This window comes from Chrysemys picta, chromosome 2 (assembly GCF_011386835.1).
Source record: "Chrysemys picta bellii isolate R12L10 chromosome 2, ASM1138683v2, whole genome shotgun sequence".
Lineage (NCBI taxonomy): Eukaryota > Metazoa > Chordata > Testudines > Emydidae > Chrysemys > Chrysemys picta.
In genome coordinates, this window is record NC_088792.1 from 73908343 (window position 1) to 73926964 (window position 18622).

Genomic DNA, 18622 nt, shown 5'->3' on the forward strand with positions numbered 1-18622 from the left:
AATATGTGTGTGTGTGTGGGGGGGGGGGGTGTCTGGAAAAGGTTCATCTGGAGGCCTTTGAAGGCTACTGATAAGATGAGGGAGAAGCTAAGCCTGGCCTGTGAAAACAGCACTTAGAAATCTCTGTGTTAGGTTCTGATAGGGAGAAAAAGAGTGGAGTGGTATTTGTCAACATGTGGTTGAATTCTCAATATGTTTTACACTTCACTTAGATCTCCTTGCCTCATTCTTTCCAGTGAGGTTTTCTGTCTGATTAGTATTGGCAAAGCTCTTAACTTTTGTAACACGCTTACAAGGCACTGGCTGCCAGTGACATAACATAGCAGCATTGTTAGGTTAGTTGAACTCAGTGCTGTATCACAATAGCATGCATCAGTCCTGCTAGCAAGCTCACTTTTTCTGATTCACATAGTTATGAAAAGGGCAGGGTTAGGAATCAAGCAGACACCATTTTAACTTTTGCAAGACTTTAAAATGTGTATTAATAAACTATTCATTGAGGCCTCAGTTCCGCCATTTATCCCATAGTAAGGGTGTCCATGTTGCTGTACTGCCCCAGGAGAACAGCAGGAGCCTGGGCACACAACTGTTCTATACCCTTTATGGGATGAGGCTTATTTCTGCCCCATGCAGCCAGCCAGCTCCATGGAGGTTTGGGCAATGGCCCTGTTTCCTTTCCCCTATCTAACTCCCTTTGGGATGCTGTGCACGCCAGAGCAGGAGAGAAGGATCAGCTCATGCACTCCTGTGAACACAAGGGCTGGAATTCTGCTGGACCGCTTATACAGAATGTGCCAGGCGCTGAGGTTCCTTAGCCCTATCCCCATGCTCCTCACCTCCGGCTAAGTGCTAGGCAGATCCTGATCCTAAATTAACCTGTAGTAACCTTCAGATGGCCCCAGAGATTAATGTCCCACTCACTTGATGTCTTTTCACATGGCGATTTGCCCTGAGCTGTGAATGGAATAAAGGGAACTCTTTTCTGTGTGGGATGGCAAGGGCTGTGCTGAAGAGTTCAGCCAGAGTCTCAATGGATTGAAAACTCCAGCTGAAATGCAGCGTCTCTGTGCAAGAAACCAAGATGAAATGGCTTCTCCTGAGCTGGGCTGATATTCCTGATCAGCCAATCAGAGGCGTGAGGGTAATACCACGTAATTTTTATCATGTGGACTTGCCCAAAGGAATCAAGTAGAAGTTGAAATACACTACAAAGAACAGCTTGAAGTTGTGAGGATTCAGGGAGAGTAAAATCGGTTTGGAAAATCTTCTACAGATGATTCAGACACAGCACAATTGATACTGTTGCTAGTTCATGGATGCAATAGGAACATAAGAATGGCCATAATGGGTCAGGACAATGGTCCATCTAGCCCAGGGGTGGGCAGACTTTTTGGCCCGAGGGCCACATCTGGGTGGGGAAATTGCATGGAGGGCCTGAACATAGGGCTGGGGCAGGGGGTTGGGGTGCGGGAGGGTGTGTGGTGTGCAGGAAGGGGCTCAGAGCAAGGTGTTGGGGTGTAGGAGGGGTGCGGTGTTCAGGAAGGGGCTCGGCAGGGGGATGGGGTGCAGGGGTAGTGTGGGGTGCAGCAGGGGGCTCAGGGCTGAGGTTTGGAGTGCGGGCTCCGGCCCAATGCCACTTACCTTGAGCAGTTCCGGGGTGGCAGGCAGGCACCCTGCCTGCCCTAGCCCCACGCCGCTCCTGGAGGAGGCTGGCACCATGTCCCTGCGGCCCCTGCGGGAGTGGGGGGCAGAGGGCTCTGCGTGCTCCCCTTGCCTGCAGGTACCTCTCCCGAAGCTCCCATTGGCAGTGGTTCTCCATTCCTGGCCAATGGGAGTTGCAGGGGGCGGTGCCTGCAGGCGAGGGCAGTGCCTGGAGCCCTCTGCCGCAGTCCCCTCCCCTCCCCCCCCCCCAGTCCCCAGGGACCGCAGGGACGTGGTGCTGGCCGCTTCTGGGAGCGGTGCGGGGCTGGCAATCCCGCGGGCCAGATCCAACGCCCTGACGGTCTGGATCCGGCCCACGGGCTGTAGTTTACCCACCCCTGATCCAGCCCAATATCCTGTCTTCTACCCATTAGCTAGTGCCAGGTGCTTCAGATGGAATGAACAGAACAGGTCAATTATTACGTGTACGTTCCACCAGCAGAAGTTGCTCCAATAAAAGATATTACCTTTCCTACCTTAGAAGTTGCTCCAATAAAAGATATTACCTTTCCTACCTTGTTTCTCTCCTATCCTGGGGCCAACATGGCTACAACAACACTGCTGTTTAAAATGGAAACTTGACAAAATAAACAGACTAAACAGTGACACCTGCTTCCTTTGCAAATGCAAGAACCAAAAATCATCCCCAGAGGACTTAGCATCTATAACCCTCTGACCACTACATACAATTCCAAATAAGCTGAACAGCTCTGCAGAAGGAGCAAACAAAAATTGAGGAACCATCTCCTACACCTTACATACATAAATCATCACATGGTCTTGCACAGTAGAAGAAAAAAAAATCAGAAAATCTACCTAGAGCTCATACAGGAAATGCAAAACAATTATAAAAAAATCTCCTGATGATAGCTATCAAACATAGACAAAAAAATGGAACCAACTACAACTTCTTCACAACCGACAGAACACCACCACCTCTGGGAGAAATGAAGACATCATGACCCACCACATGGACACTACACGACACCCCAACATCATCAATCTATCAAGACTACCCCAACTGGAACTGAAGTATGTGTGCTCTCTAAAGCACTGAACTTTTGCCCCGCTACAGAATCTGATCACATACAAATGTGAAAAACTAGAAGAATTTTTCTGCCAACTCCACCTCAAGGAATTATTTCAGAACAAAGGTGACACTACACACAGCTACCAAATCCCCACTGGCAGTCATAAGAAAAAAGAATATCCCTCAGTGGCAAAACCACACACTGGGTCATTACATCGATTGCTTCAGGAAAAAAATTGACTATGAAATCCTCAATAAACACCTTCATCACAATCTTTTTACCATCTAAAGGACAGCTATACTGTCCCTGAAAGCCAACACGCAAGTAAAGGAGGCACTGTCATAGTCCTTAATCTTGATGACCACGTCAACGAGGCCAACAGACAACTCTCTGACACTGCCCCCTATAAAGAACTGAAAGAAGATCCCACACCACAATTCACAAAGGAATTTAAAGGGACCATCAAATCCTTTCCCAAACAACTCCAAGAAGAACCCTGCAACTTCATACCTCACAAAACCGACACCAAGCACTTTTACGTTTTTCCCAAGATACACAAACAAGGGGAACCCAGGCAAATCCTTCATATCTGGCCAGGGCACTCTTATTGAAGGAATAGCAGAACACATAGCTACCATCCTTAAACCACTCACCACACAGTGGACTAGCTTCCTCCAAGACACTAATGACTTCCTTCAGTAACTCCACAACTTTAACAATCTCCCCAAAACATCATTCTTGACACCATAGTGCCTATACACCAATATCCCTTACCATGACATTATCGCTGCCTGTCTCGTATACCTACAAGATAATGCACAGTGCTTGGAAATCCACCCAAAACACATCCTCAAACTCATTCGTTTCATCCTTCATGTTTAACAGCAAGCACTTTGTCCAAACTGTGGGAACAGTCCTGGGTACTGGAATGGCTCCCTGGTATATTAGCGTGTTCATGGGCCACCTCAAGGAAGAATTTCTGGAAAAACATACCACAAAACCAATGATATACCTGAGATACGTTGATGATATTTTCATCCTCTTGACAGAAGATCTAAACTCTCTCATAGGTATCCACCGCAACAACCATCACCCATCCATCAGACTCTCTCTAGAACACTCCCACACCAGCATCAACGTCCTTGACACTACAATTAACTTAAACGATGGATCCCTACAAACGACTGTATACAAGAAAACCACTGATTACCACACTTAGCTCAACAGATGCAGCAACCACTCCAGACACAGCAAAAAATCTGTTATGCACAGCCAGAACTCCGATACCACAGAATGTGCTCCAAAGAGAAAGTCCAAGATGCACACCTCTATACCTATCTCACTAAACGGAGGAGACTCCCCAGAGAAGTAGATCACATCTTGGAAAGGGCCACCCAGATACCCTGGGAGAGTCTCCTTCAATACAGAAAAAACAACAACATTGCACACCCCTAGCTGTCACTTACCACCCCGCACTGGAACCTATACAGGGTATCAAACAATTACAACCCATACTCGATGAGGACTGCATCCTGAAGGAAATCTTTCCTGAACTCCTTCTTCTGGCCTTCAAACAATCCCCCACCTTTACATGCTCATCATCATAAGCAAGCTCCCCACAGACCAGGACACATCAACTCAAAGCAGTACTAGACCCTGCCAGAACAACAGGTGCAAAACCCACAGGTGTATCTCCACTGTTACAATGATCAATATCTGCCACAACACACCTTTCAAGATTCATGGGTCCTATACATGCCTATCACAACATATGGTGTATCTCATCCAGTGCACTAAATGCCTCCACTAACAACTATGTGTGGTTGAAACCAGATAATCACTATACTCTCAAATTAACTCTCACAGAAAAATTATAAAAGACAAAAACACTATATGACCTGTGGGTGAACATTTTTTACAAAATTATCATTTCATATCTGACTGTTCAGTCCTCCCTGTCAATGGAAATTTGCATAACACCTTCCAAAGGCAAGCTTGGGAACTTAAATTAATAACTCTACTAGACACGAAAAATCATGGACTCAACAGAGACACCGGTTTTATGGCTCATTACAACAATTAGTAACACACCAGACTGCCTGCTACCCTTAATTGCCCACTTCAAACCCCTTAGGCATAACAGTTTTTAACCCTCAATTGCCCACTTAATTTCAAGTGACCACCTACAATATGCATTATCCCTTTTGCGTAACAATCTGTCCCAACTTGTATTTAGCTCAGACATTCTCATTTCCTTCCTGAAGAAGAGCTCCTTATAGCTCAAAAGCTTATACCTTCCCTCAACAGAAGTTATCCCCCAATAAAAGATATTACCTCGCCTAACTTGTCTCTCTTGTACCCTCAACGGACATAAAAAAATGACTACTCACCTTATTGTGTTATTTCCTCTTCTCTGGACTTATACAGCTTATTTTCACCAGGCATAAAGCATCTGCTAGCTTGGTGAGCAGACTATAAGAATCCTGCTTCACATCATCAGTAAGGTTAAGATTTTGTCAGTTACTTTTAGTAAAAGTCACTGGCAGGTCGCGACTGTGGAAAAATTTCAACCTGCTCTAGTGGTGACTCTTGACAAGTTGATATGCGTGGTAGATCTCTTTGAGTGGGTTTTTCACTGAGATTTCCTTCCCCTGAAGTCCCCTCCTACTTATTTTTCCAGCAGAGAGAATGACTAGAACCTATTAAATGGAATTAGCTGACTCTATGCTTTTGTTGTTGTTGATTGCGAGAACATGGGTTTCATAAACAAAATCTTTCAAAATGAAAAAATGTTCCATCAAAAAATTACCTGTTTTGAAAACAAATTTTCAGAAAACCATTTCAGTGTTTCAGATAATTTTCAAGATCTTTGGACATAAATGAGTGACAAATGTAAGCCTGAGAGAACCTTGTTGACATGATTTGTCTTGTGTCATTTGTCTGCCCTATGGCATATGTGCTTGTAAGCGTGTGGACTCACCCCTGCAGCGCCTCCTGCTGGTCGTCCATGGGAATTAGCTCATCCCAGCTCCAGAGCGCCCTCTGCAGGCTGGTGATCCACTACCGCTTGACCCCCGTGTCCCTCCCAGGACCCCGGTGCCCCTTTCTCTGGGTTGCTGCCCCCTGGCAGTACCCCCACACTCTGGGTCTCCCCACCCAGGGGAACCCCCACCCACTAACCCCACCTCGCCTCAGTGTAAGGCTACTGCCAGTCACCATCTAGCCTCACTCCCTGGGGCAGACTGCAGTATATGCTACTTATCACAGGCAAGGTTGGGTTTGGACGTGCTGCCTTTGCCTACCCCTGAACTGCCCTCTGCAACCCCCAGTACCTGTTGGCCTAATGCTAGGCCGCAGCCTGGGGCTTTCCAGGCTGGAACTCCCCAGCTCCTCTGCCTTTACCCAGCCGTGCTCCACTCAGGTACCCTGTCTCTAGCTCCCTGCAGCCAGGCCCTCCTCTCTCTACAGGCAGAGGGAGACTGAGTCCATGCTCCTGGCTCCCAGCCTTGATAGGGCCAGCTGGGCCCTGATTGGGGCATGGCCTAGCTGCGGCTGCTTCCCCAACCAACCCAGGTCTTTCTTTCACAGCCTGCCAGCCCTCTCCCAGGGCTGGTTCCAACCCTATCAGGACTAGAGTGGGTCACCACCCCGCTACAGTGCTCCATGAGGTCCATTTCCTGCATTGCTCATTTTTCATTTTTGTGGGTTTTTTTCAGGTGAGTTTGTCATTTTTACTACATTATCTAGTATATTTTGTATTAGCATATTAGTATATTTAGTTTATTATCTACTTTGGTTAGTTTAGTCACCTGGTGAGATTTCTTCAATACTGAAACATCTTTTTAAAATGTCAATGTTTCAAATGTTTGTAAATTTTGCAGAAATTAAAAATATATATATATCAGTCTGTTTAGAAAATGAGTAGAACAAAAAGATTTCAACTTTCAGATTTCCACAGAACTGCGATTGATTTACTATAAGTTAGTAACAAAGCTATGCTATTGGGGTAATATGCCAAAAATTATAAGACCACATTCGAGTTAATTATCTGTCAGTAGTTATAGTAATTTCTAAAGAGGGAAAGATGCAATCAACCTTTTCTGTCATTGACTTAGAACCCAAATTAACTAAAAATATATTAGCTGCCATTTAAAAGTAAGAATCTGAGTGATGCCCCCTTCATTACTTATATTAAATAGAGGGGATTACTGAGCTTTCTCAGATACCAAACTGTGGTAACTTTTGGTGAATTTTTATTCTTTACCGGAGGCCAATATATGTTCTCAATGTCTTTTCCCATTCACTGTAGTGCTCCCACTTCAGTTCACTGGGGTTTTTCTTTGGCATTCTTTGTTCAGCAAGTATAAATCAAAAGAATGTCACTACTCATTAAACTGATTTTTATCACCTTTAACAAGCCAATGGACACCACAACTATTCCACCACATCTTGACTATCTCTTATATGGATCGTTTGTTTTTGTTTTTTTGCCCATTTGCAGCTAAAAAACGTTTTCATTGTTCCCTAGCAAGAGATACAGTATATAGCACTACTCTTCTCTGTGAACTAATTAAGAAAGAAGTGCATGTCATAAATACATGTGTAAATCTGTTGAAGTCAGTGGAGCTATGCCAATTTACACCAGCTGAGAATCTGGCCCATTGCCTTTATATTAGGTTTTCCACCATCACAATCTTCTAGAAATTTGTTTCTTGTGTTCAGTCCACGATGAATTCTAAGCTAAATCTGTGTGAAATTCTCCCTTGTGCAGAGGACCACCACAAGGTCTATACACCACTTAACTACCTCTTAAACTTTCAAAATACTTGTTAGTTCAGGATAGCCCTTGTTATGTTCTTATGCACAGGGCTGAATTTCACAATCATTTGCTGAATACTGTGGCATTTGTTTTAGCAATGCTGCTATGTGTATCCAGTCCCCAGGAATCTGATCTGTCAACAGAGAACTTCTAAATATACTAGGTCTCACTAATTTCTGCCCTCATTTCCTTTAACGGATGGGTTTGTATGTTATCTGGACCTGGTACTTTGTCTATTTTAAATGTCCAGTCTTTCCACAGCTATGTCTATTGTTTTGTACACATTATCTTCCTCCTCCATACACATTATCTTACTCCTCCCCAATCGTACCAGGAAATGTAATCCCTTTCTTAGGCAGGTCTCCATCCTCTTCCTCCTTAGAAAAGTCAGAAACAAAACAATTATTCAAACAGCCTCTTGGTTTCTCTACTATTATTTTTAGTGGATCATTGTGCACTTGTACCTTCAACCAACTGTGAGCATATTAAGCATGAAGAGTGCTTATCTTTAGTAGAAATATTCTCTGTAGTTTAATGTTCAGTATTTCTACTTGCTTTTCTATTCCTTTTTATCTTGCTTCTGCTTACATTTTATAGATCTCCCAATCCACATTCTCACCAGATTATATAATACTGTATGTCAGAGCCATTCATGACTCCATAGCTAAGGTTGCATCAGCATTTCCATTAAAATTATCTATTTGGGGAGATTTATAATCTAGCTGTAAAAATCTCTTTATAGGTAAAACTTGAAACACCAGTTCTCAATCCATTAAAAAAAATAATTATTTGCTTTTAGTGGAAGACATTTAGTAATTGCAGTGTTCTGGATCCCCCCAAACAGCAAGCAGGGAGAGGCCCATTCAGTATGTAGCTAATTTCATATGTACTATCTTTTCTTTTTGGGTCCTTCAAAATTGCAGGTCACCTCCTCCGTGTCCATGTGCTATGCTGGTGATGTCACAAGCACTACTGAATCCTACTGGAGTCTACAGCTCGCCTGTTGGGCCTCAAGGAGATTTTTTGTCTATTTTTACATTTACCATGTAGATTAGTATTACAATTTTTTTAAAAAAGTATTATCCCTCTCTGTTTCAAAGGCCAATAATGTATTATCCCTCTCAGTGATTGAGGCCAAGAATTTAACAGGACTCAAAAAAGGACTGGGAAATTGATGTGGCTATCAAGAAGATCCAGTTATCATAGTTAATGACAAAATTTCTGTAAAGGATATTGAGCCAATCTCTATTAGAGATCAGTAGGAGGCCTGTTATGGGGAGCACATTATCCCACTTCTAGGTTTTTACAGCTTCCTCTGAAGCACCAGAGACAAGATACTGGGCTAGGTGGACTTTTGATCCGACCCACCGTCTCTATTCCTAAAGCCGCAGGCAGCAGGAGAATAAAGTGCAACTACCCAATTTTTAAAATGTAAATTATGCACAGATATTATTGTTTTGGATATCTTTATATGTATGTAATTGTGTTAATAGTAATATCCTTTAGGTTATAAATTTTATGAGCATTTTATGGTGGTGAACCTGAAACCAGACCCACTTTCCTCCTTTTACTATTGCTAGTAATGTATCTGGAACATAATCCTGGAGCTGATCTTGCATGTTATGTGGAAATCCACATTAAAGCCACTGAGAGTTCTGGACTACAGCAACCAAGAATCACCACTGTGACTGCTTTTTTATTGTACTTCACATCTATCAAAGCTGTCTCTCCTGTGCCAGTCAAAATATTTGTACTGTGATATTCTGTCTGTAGGTTCAATATTGTTCTAGTCCGATTCCTGCTATGTGTTTCATATCCTTTCAATAGTATCTTGATATTTTAAATATTCAGCCATTCCCCTGGTTCAGCCTTCTTTTCCCTAATTCGTTAACATCATTCTTACTCTTCAAGCCTGTGAAAACATCCTACAATATTAACAAGTAACTACAGTAAACTACAGTGGGATTTGGGTAGCCAGATTTTAAACCCCATGTCATTAAACTTAAAAAAGAAAAGAAAAGAAAAGGCAGGTAATATTTCATATTAGCATCTATTCTGAATAAAGAGGTAAAAATCAAAGCCTCTGTATGTGAGTGATGGCAGTGATTTAACTGCCAGTGATTCTCCCAGCAACTGACACAAAGGAATCTCTGAGTATCAGAGTTGAGGCGGCAAGCTCAGTGTCAGCACTTGCCTAGGGAGTAGAAGAAACCTCACTTTGTCTCTGCTTTTACTGCTTAAACACACACATCAGTCACTAGTAACCATTTACTCTGCTGTCAAAACTGTTTCAAGAGACAGTTACATGTGATTAATAGTAAAATGCATGTAAAAAGGTAGGCTTCTACCAACATGCTTTCTCTTAAAGATTTTTTTTGTGTGTGTGCATTTGTTCTTTTTCTGTCCTTCACATAAGGCTGTAACAGTCTGCCAATAATATGTTGGTGCTAGTAAAAGCTTTTTTATTTAGACAGCACACAGCATTCAACCTAATTCTGGACAAGTCTCTGTGAAGCACATTATGGCATCCTCAGACTCTTGTTCTTTACAAAAAGTGACCAGCACAAACATGTGTGCAGAACATGATTCATGGTGCTTCATTCTGAATTGTCCAGTGGGTAATTGCTGTACAAAAACCAGAGAAACAGATGTAGACCCTAAACCTTAGCTGTAAATTTTTGTTTTATGGTTATGGGTTTCAAATGTGCTATGTAACACTGACAAATATACAGTAATGCTGAAAGAAATGGATTTCCAACTTGAACTTTTTATTTCATTTGTGGATAAGAATATGTTTATTGTTAAGTTTCTTGCCACCACAGATTGAGAAAAAACAGATCAAGGTGATGGCATGAAATCAAATTTTTTGTTGTTGTATGATCTAATGGGAAAATTTTGGAGAGTTCTTTTCCACTTGACGCTTTCAAGAACTGGATAAGAGTTTAAAATGTGTGTCAATAATTCAAGCTTTGTTACATTTGAATTAACCAATTTATTAATTATGCCTTCAATGTATATTCAAAATGGTTGTAGTTAGTGCTGTCTAATATACACTATATGAATATTATTTTTTGCAAAAATTCTCCCAAGTTATCAGGGTACATTTTCTTTGTATTATGTTTTTTAAAAGAGCCTGAATTGTACAATTTACAGAGGAACAAAACTTTGGAAGAGATTAATAAACTAATTAAATTCTAGAACTGAGAAGAAATACTATAGAGGTGAACTGTTAGATTATTTGAGGAATTCGTTAATTACACATGGTTCAGTAATAACTGTAATCATTAGCACAACTATCATTCATAATAAAACACGATGAACTACCTGGCCCATTTAGATATAGTATGAAAAAGCCATCTTATTCCATTCATATGCAATTAAGCATGAATTACTGGCAGTTATTTTCAGAAGTTGCACATGACTTATCTGCAATTAAAAGCACCCCAAATAGGTTTTATATTAAATATAATTTTATTAGAACAGTTAAAAAATAAACATAACCATGTTTGGTCAATATGATTTTGTTCATTGTAATTCATCAGGGTACCTTCTTGGTCTAAACGTTCACCATATCCAGAACTCTGGGCTGTAGAGAGCCCCCTTTCTTCCTAACATGAAAACTGGCAAAAGATGTTTTGTTCTGTGTCAAGTATCAGGGGGTAGCCGGGTTAGTCTGTATCTACAAAAACAACAATATTCACTCTATGCATCCGAAGAAGTGAGGTTTTTACTCATGAAAGCTTATGCCCAAATAAACCTGTTAGTCTTTAAGGTGCCACCAGACTCCTTGTTGTTTTTGTTCTGTGTGTATCTTTCCAGTCATCTTAATGATGACACACTAGATGTTCCTAAATTCTCATAATGAGAAAACAGGTTTTATATGGCTATAAAATAGAGTCTTTTAATGAAGTTTTGTTGTCCACCACAAATGAATAAACAAACAAAACAAAAAAGCAATAGCCACATGATAAAATCAGATTTTAGTAAAATGTCACCACCTCTTTTTTTCTTGTTAATAGTGAGAACTCTGCTTGCTGTGCTGAAAATTGTTGTAATGTGCTTGGATAAGTCTGCATTGTACATACTTTTCACATTACAGTGTAAGTGTCACTGAGCCACTTCTTAAGCTGGAGCAATTTCAGCATGGGGTAAGTTTCCCCTGACAGACTCTAAAAGCCCTTGGATGCCAGTGTTGCATTCCAGCCCTATAATTCTTCTATCAGGATAGGCGATGAAGTGAGACTATGTCTACTGTAGGGACAGCTAAATCTCTTTTGTCTGAGAGGGGAAGAAATTAAGAAAAGCTTTTGTTTGTGTGTCTTCAAAGGGATTTTGCTTCTAGATTACAACAGGGCTTTTCGTTCAGTGGTTTGTTTTCAGTATAGACCTATCAGTTGCAAGGGACAATGCTGTTTTGTTTAACTTCTTGAATCTTTACAGAAAGTTTTGTTAACACAATCTACAGGTATTGTCACAGAGCTTTTAATGCATCAAAGGACTTTCTGCAGAGAAAGAACATCACATCCATTAAGCAAGTTAGTCAGGTCCCCAAGTGAATCTCTCCTTAGTATTTCTTGTCTTTTCTTGTGTGCATTTCCCACCCACAATGTTCCCAGGTTCATCAGATGTTATGGGCGAAGTTTTCAAAAGGTGTCCACTAATTCTGTGTTTTTCTGGTTTTGGTTGCCCAGTCTGAGACACCTCGGGTCTGATTTTCAGAAATGCTGAGTATCTGCAATATTGACCTGAAGGGGGAGATATTGAAAGGCATGAAAGGAAATTAAGTGCCCAACTTCTATTGAAACTTGATGAAAGTTGGGCTCTTCTCTTCCCTTTGTGCCTTAGAAAATCTAACCCAAAGCCAATATAAGATGCAAGTTCTCAACACCTATGATCCAAGGTGTCTCAGATCAAGCTCCTGAAAGAGGAGCCACTTTTGAAAGTTTTTCTCTTTTTTTTTTTTTTTAAGGGGGAAAACAGTGTCTCAGAACTTGATATTACATTTTCCTTTTCATTATTAAAATACCTATAGCAATCCATCCAGGTAAAGAGCTGACAGGATTCAGATCCATACGCAAGATTGTATAGGAAGGAGACTATTTGTACAAAAATACCGAATTTTGTGTACTGCTTTTGTGAGATGCAGATGAGAGTTGAGAGAGAGCAGCACTGAACCACCAGTGAGACAGCTGAGCTTGGTGCTTTTTTACTCACCCCTAGCTTTCAGCTGTCTTACTGACCAAACTCTGTAGGTCAGAACCCTTCCCCCAGAGTCCAAGACCTCTTTGCCTTGTCTCTTCAGGTGTAATGAATGCAATGGGCAGGGAGAGAGAGAGAGAGGTATCTTGGGGTGTTCGGCCCTCCTTTTTTAATAACTTCAGTCCTCTTCTTGAAAAATATTTCCAGCTGAGAACCAGGAGCTAAAGAGTCTATGTGGAAGGATGTTCCCTGCTGGTTTTTATTCACCTGTTTGAACTTCCTGTGTCCATAGGTGCTGGAACGGGGGGTGCTGCCGCACTCCTTGGCTTGAAGTGGCTTCCATTATATACTGAGTTTACAGTTTGGTTAAATGGCTCTCAGCACCCCCACTATACAAATTGTTCCAGCACCACACCTGTGTCTTCCCTTACTCTGTTTACTGCTTAAATGACAATCAAGCAGATCACACATTCCTTTGTTGAGGATGGACCTGTTTGTCAACTTCTGTTTGGGCAGGGCTGTGGGGTTTGGAATGTGTGTTAACACCACCATACAGGGGAATCTTATAACCAAATATAATGTTGCCACACATAGTTTACCAGGACAATACTGACCAGCAAATTTTGAGTTTTCAAATGATACCTTACAAGGCATACTTTGTACAAAGATCACTGCAATAGTTAGTAGGGTGTGAACACAGGGGTCACAGTCTGATTCTGGGATCTGCTTGGCTGCTTGCAGAACCGGGTCCCCTTACATAGAAACTTCTCTGCGCTGGTGCTGAGCAAATGCTGAGTGCCAAATGCTATCACTTTGGCTCTCTGCACTTCTTTCAGCAGCCTGAATAGTCTGCAGGATTCAGGCTGTAATGATTCATTTGCTGTGTTTAATTACATTTACATGGCTGTCTGGAGGGGGTGGAAGTGGGGTGGATATTTAAGCACCTAATGCTCTCCTAGTTATGGGCCTATCAACATTCTCAAGTAAGTGGATGCTGGCATGGAGAGTTTTAGCTCCGGACTGTCAGGGATACTGTGTTACAAATACCAGCCAAAACATTAACACAGATTTGCACAGGGAGGAGTGCAGACTGTGATGATCTTTAGTAGCTGTCTCCCCAAGATGAGAAACTAGTGTCTGTAGCCATGTCCCTGTAAAGTGGCAAATTGTGTCTGTGTGTTGCTGATTCTTTCTACAGAGGAGGTAGGGACCGTGCAGGGAATTTAAGAAATAGACTGGCACTTAAAATAATCCACACACCTAGAATAAGATGATATGTATACAAGATTTGTTGTTGTGCAAACAGGACCCAGAAGCAGCCTTTTTGCAATTTAATCTTTCTCTTTATTTTTTTTATTTTATTATTTAAAGATATGAAAGTATAAATGCAATGGCTAATAGTTGCTTGCTTCTCTGCCTGTCTGCTTTTGCAGGGCTGCTGGGAGTTTTTAAGCAGTGTGAGAATCCTGGGAGCTGGTGATGTCAGACTGGTTTGGGTCATTTGAAGGTTAGCAGCCTGGGAAGGGTTCATGGAAAGTTCACTCGCATATATTAGGCAATTCAATCTTTCATTCTGTGTGACACAAATAGTAGGAAGTGAGCTGTTCAGAGGCAGAAGGATCTATTCACTGGTGAGGGGGATCCAGAGTTATTACCAAAGGTCTTTTATTACTGGGACTTTGATGATGTGTGTGATGTGAAAAAGATCATATCTTCAGCAACAACCTATGAGGCAGGACTGATTCTAAAGGATTTTTGAAATGATTTGATTGAAACTAAAACTTGGAATGTTGCTTGTTTCCCCCTATCTTGCTGGATTGGCTGAGCAGCCTGGAAAATGGTAAATGATCATTTGGATCAATTACAGGCTTTTAGCTGTGTTGTCTGTCATAATTCATGATTCTGGTCTGGGAAAAAGACGAACAGCCTACGTGCCAAAAAAGGGGCAGAGTTTGATGGAGTTGGGTGTACTTTTATATGCCATTTTCCTCCACACCTAGAGGCAAGCACTTTTGCAGACGTTCTGCAGAGGGGGAATCATGTTTGACTGTATGGATGTTCTAGCAGTGAGCCCTGGTCAAATTCTGGATTTCTACACTGCAAGTCCGTCTTCTTGCATGCTCCAGGAGAAGGCTCTGAAAGCATGCTTCAGTGGATTGGCACAAACAGACTGGCAACACCGGCACAGTGCTCAATGTAGGTCCCATTATTTTTTCCAGATTTCAAAAAAATTATTTGCATGCAGTTAAAAAAAAAAAACCCAACTACTTTTAATTTGCGATAGGGATTGTAGGGACTTTTTCTTATGCAAAATGTGGTTGTGTAAGTATTTTCTTTTGCAGAAAAAAATATTTAAAATATGTTTTATGTTTCCACCTTTTTACACAGTATATCAACCCTTCAACCAGGTTTTTAGAAAACAGGAAAATGCAAAACAATAATATAGTACAGCACGACTTTTTAAACTCTGTCCAATGAAGGACAAATTACACAGAATCTCTGTTGTAGTTTTCTTTCCTTTGCCTCCCTGCTATAATTTCCCATCACACTTGGTAATTGATTGCATATTTTCTTGATGTACATTTCAACAGTGCAGCCAAGCAATTAAAATTGTATTCTGTACATTCCTTACAAAGAATTTAAACTGCATAGTGTAGGTGATGTTCTTGAAATCAGGCGATAGTTTTAGGCTTCCATTAATATTTCCCTTGCTAAGAAAAAGCAATATTTCTTTGTACTGACCTTGCTGCCACCTTTCTTCTTCACTTTGTTGCTATAAGAAGTTGCTGTTTTGCTAGAAAACTACTAACTGTGAACTCCCCTTGTGTTTAGCCATCAATTATTTTCATACCTTCAGATTCAGTCAGAGTCTCGGAGTAGTAGAGGAGGAAGCATAGATACTGTAATGTAGTTTTTAAAAAATTACTGTCTTGTTATCTGAGCTTGACATAGTGCTGAGAAACATAGATGGTAAACAGTGGCAGTGTTTTAACGCTGTAGTTTCAAGTCTGAGAAATTACAAGTACCAGTACGCATCCCCTATACTCTGCATTAAAGAGCCTGCAGAATGTTTCTCTGCTCTGACACTGATTAAGATAAATGACTTGGCTATCTATCAAAATGTTTTTAACACACTCTTTGACACTTCAGTGCAGCATTAGCTATAGAATTATGTCTGAAATCTTTGTTTTCCAAAGAGTTCAAAGCTGCATAAGAATAAATGTAGCTTTCCCTTCAATGTTGTTTATCCAGAGGGAATTAAAGAAAAAAAAGTTCTTAAAAGACGTGCCTGGTGGATTATCATATTTATGACTCTCCGCAAAACTTTTTCTAAGAATATGTATGACATTAGTTCTTGAACCAATAAACCATTGAGAAAAGACTTGTAAAAATCAATAACGATTGGCAACTATATGGGTTCAAATGTTTAACATCTTTACAATTCAAAAGAATTAAACTCAGTAAAAAAAAATCAATATATTTTATTTATTTTCCCTTAGCTACTTTCAAAATATTTCTACATTTGAGGTCGCAAGATATGAAAGAAAATCTATTACATGAAAGTTCTTCCATAACCGTAAGAAACTAAAGACATTTCACTAAAGATGTATTCTCTAGTTACCATGATTTAAACAGAAATATAAGTTTAACTATGGTAATAAAAATGCTTTGAATCCTAGAAATTTTGCCTCATTAGTAAGCAAGTCCCATAATATAAAACTTTCACTGGAAAAATATTTTTCATCACATTCTGATAATTGTTTAAATAAAGTGTAGCTTTTATCTGCACTTTCCTATACTTTTGTTATTAACTAGAAACATGTTCTAAAAAATGAAAAATGCTGTGTTTGTTCTTGAACAAATTAAACATAGGATTACCCTTATCAGAGTGGAAGAGTGGTAAATATGTCATTTGCCTAGGGCCAGCGATAAGAGACAAGTGTTGATAACAGAAAAGGTCAGCTAATCAAAGAAACTCATATTAACAAGAGTAAATAAAAAATACAGAAAAGTGCTTTCAGGAATTGAGTCTTATAATTTTGTAAGGAATACAATTAAACTTTACTGCAAGGCAACTTAAAATCAGGCTGAACCTGAATTATAATTTGTTTGGCTGTAATTTGAACTGACTGTTAATGACACTCATACTGGAAAGCACATTAGCTGGTTACTTTCTAAATAGTGTTCAGTTAATTTATGTAGCATTTTTTTTATTCTGAAAAAATGAGCAAGTACTCTAAATATGTGTTTGTGTGTACATATGGAAATATGCACCCATATTTTAATTTATTAAAATTCTATTGAAATATAAACTGTTTTATTACTTATATGAGGTGCTGACAAAGAACAATTTTGGGGTTGGGGGAGTGATACAAAGAGCACAAAGACTAAAGTTTGCTCCAGTGCTGTAAATGTAACAATGACAATGGTTAATTTCAACCACAAGTATTTCCTGACTCTCTTTTCCTATTTAGACCTCTGCGGTTTTGTGTAAAGTAATCGTAGCCGAGATTCAAAAGTATTAAGTACTTGGTAGGATTTGGGGGGGCCTCAGCAATACAAATGATGCACCTGCAGCATTCATTTAGGCCTTATAAATGCTACTTTGATAGAGATCAGGAGTCTGGAGTAGGAGGTAAATGGATGTTAAGGGAATAATGCATGCATATTGCAGACTCAAAAGAGCCCAGTAACAATCCTGAACAGCATCAATGCTGCAGCTGAGATGCTGGAAGAATTAATCCTTGTTGCATTTAATTTAGAGTACTGTATGTCCCCAACTTCCGCACATTAATTCCATTGCAGTTCAATGTGCAGAATGCAATCCTGTAATATTATGAATTGTCCTAGCCTATGGAAGGTCTGCAAATTGAAATAGAAGGTAAGACGCAGTCCAAACATAACTTGTGTTTGTACACTATTTTTCCTTCTCCCATTGGGTAGGTTTGCAAATAAAGCATAAACCGTATGTATTACACATGTGTGCATGTAAGTATATATGTTTAAAAACACAAACACACACACACACACTATATATATACACACACATATACATATATATATATATACACACACAGTAATGTATATATACATTGAGTGCTTACTATTTTTTTCAAAATTAAAATATATGTATGTATATTTTTCATGTGGATTTAATTTTATTGTAATGGATTAAAGAGAAGAAATAATTCATTTACAAAGAAAGTAATGGACTCAAAGAAAGGGAATAAAACTGATTGATTGAATTTTTAAACATCAGTAGTAAGCACTTCTCTTAACACTCTCGAGAGAAATCAGGCCAATATATCAAAATCAGACAAGACTAGATTTGAAGAGGAGAATATAGACTAAAATTAAGATTATAAAAATGCCTCATTTGTATTTTAAAGTACAATATAATTTTCAGCACAGCTTCAGTAATTAGCTACAAAAAAAAAAAAAAGTAGAGATTGAATAACTTCTGTTGAAACATGAAACAGCTGAATAGCATGGAAGCAAGGGTGCACTCAGGATTGGACCAGACAGAACATGAAAAAAGGCGGAATGGCTGATTTCCCCTTGTCCTAGAAGATCCTATAAAAAAAAAAAATCTTCATATGATTCATTTAACAGGTGACCTCAAATGAGAAGGCCCAAAATAGGAATAACCTAAGCATTCATATGAAAGCAGTGTTTCAACAAGTAATATAGAAATCCACTATTAGTCTAGCACATTTTGTTACATTTACAAAAATAGAGAACTCAATAAAGATAAAATTATGGGTGTTACACATAGGCTGCAAATACGATCAGTATAATTCCTGTAGTATATAGTCCTTACTCAAGGGAAAGTTCCCAGTTGGCTTTCCTGGGAGGTTTGGCTGAGTAAGAA

The 18622-nt window shown here is 40.0% G+C and overlaps 1 protein-coding gene across 8 annotated transcripts in view; it reads left to right on the forward strand.

The window, feature by feature from the left end:
• RARB (retinoic acid receptor beta) overlaps positions 1-18622 on the forward strand; it is a 485822-nt gene that overhangs the window by 338152 nt on the left and 129048 nt on the right. The window contains exons 1-2 of one of the 8 annotated variants that reach the window (XM_042840263.2): positions 14324-14946; positions 16251-16327. The exons of 5 other annotated variants lie outside the window; for them this stretch is intronic. In XM_042840263.2, coding sequence (XP_042696197.1) covers positions 14790-14946; positions 16251-16327 — 234 coding nt within the window. In that variant the 5' untranslated portion in view covers positions 14324-14789. Of the gene's footprint in view, positions 1-14323; positions 14947-16250; positions 16328-18622 lie in introns of those variants that run through there. 2 more of the 8 variants (XM_065583502.1, XM_005297081.5) reach the window with 2 other exon arrangements.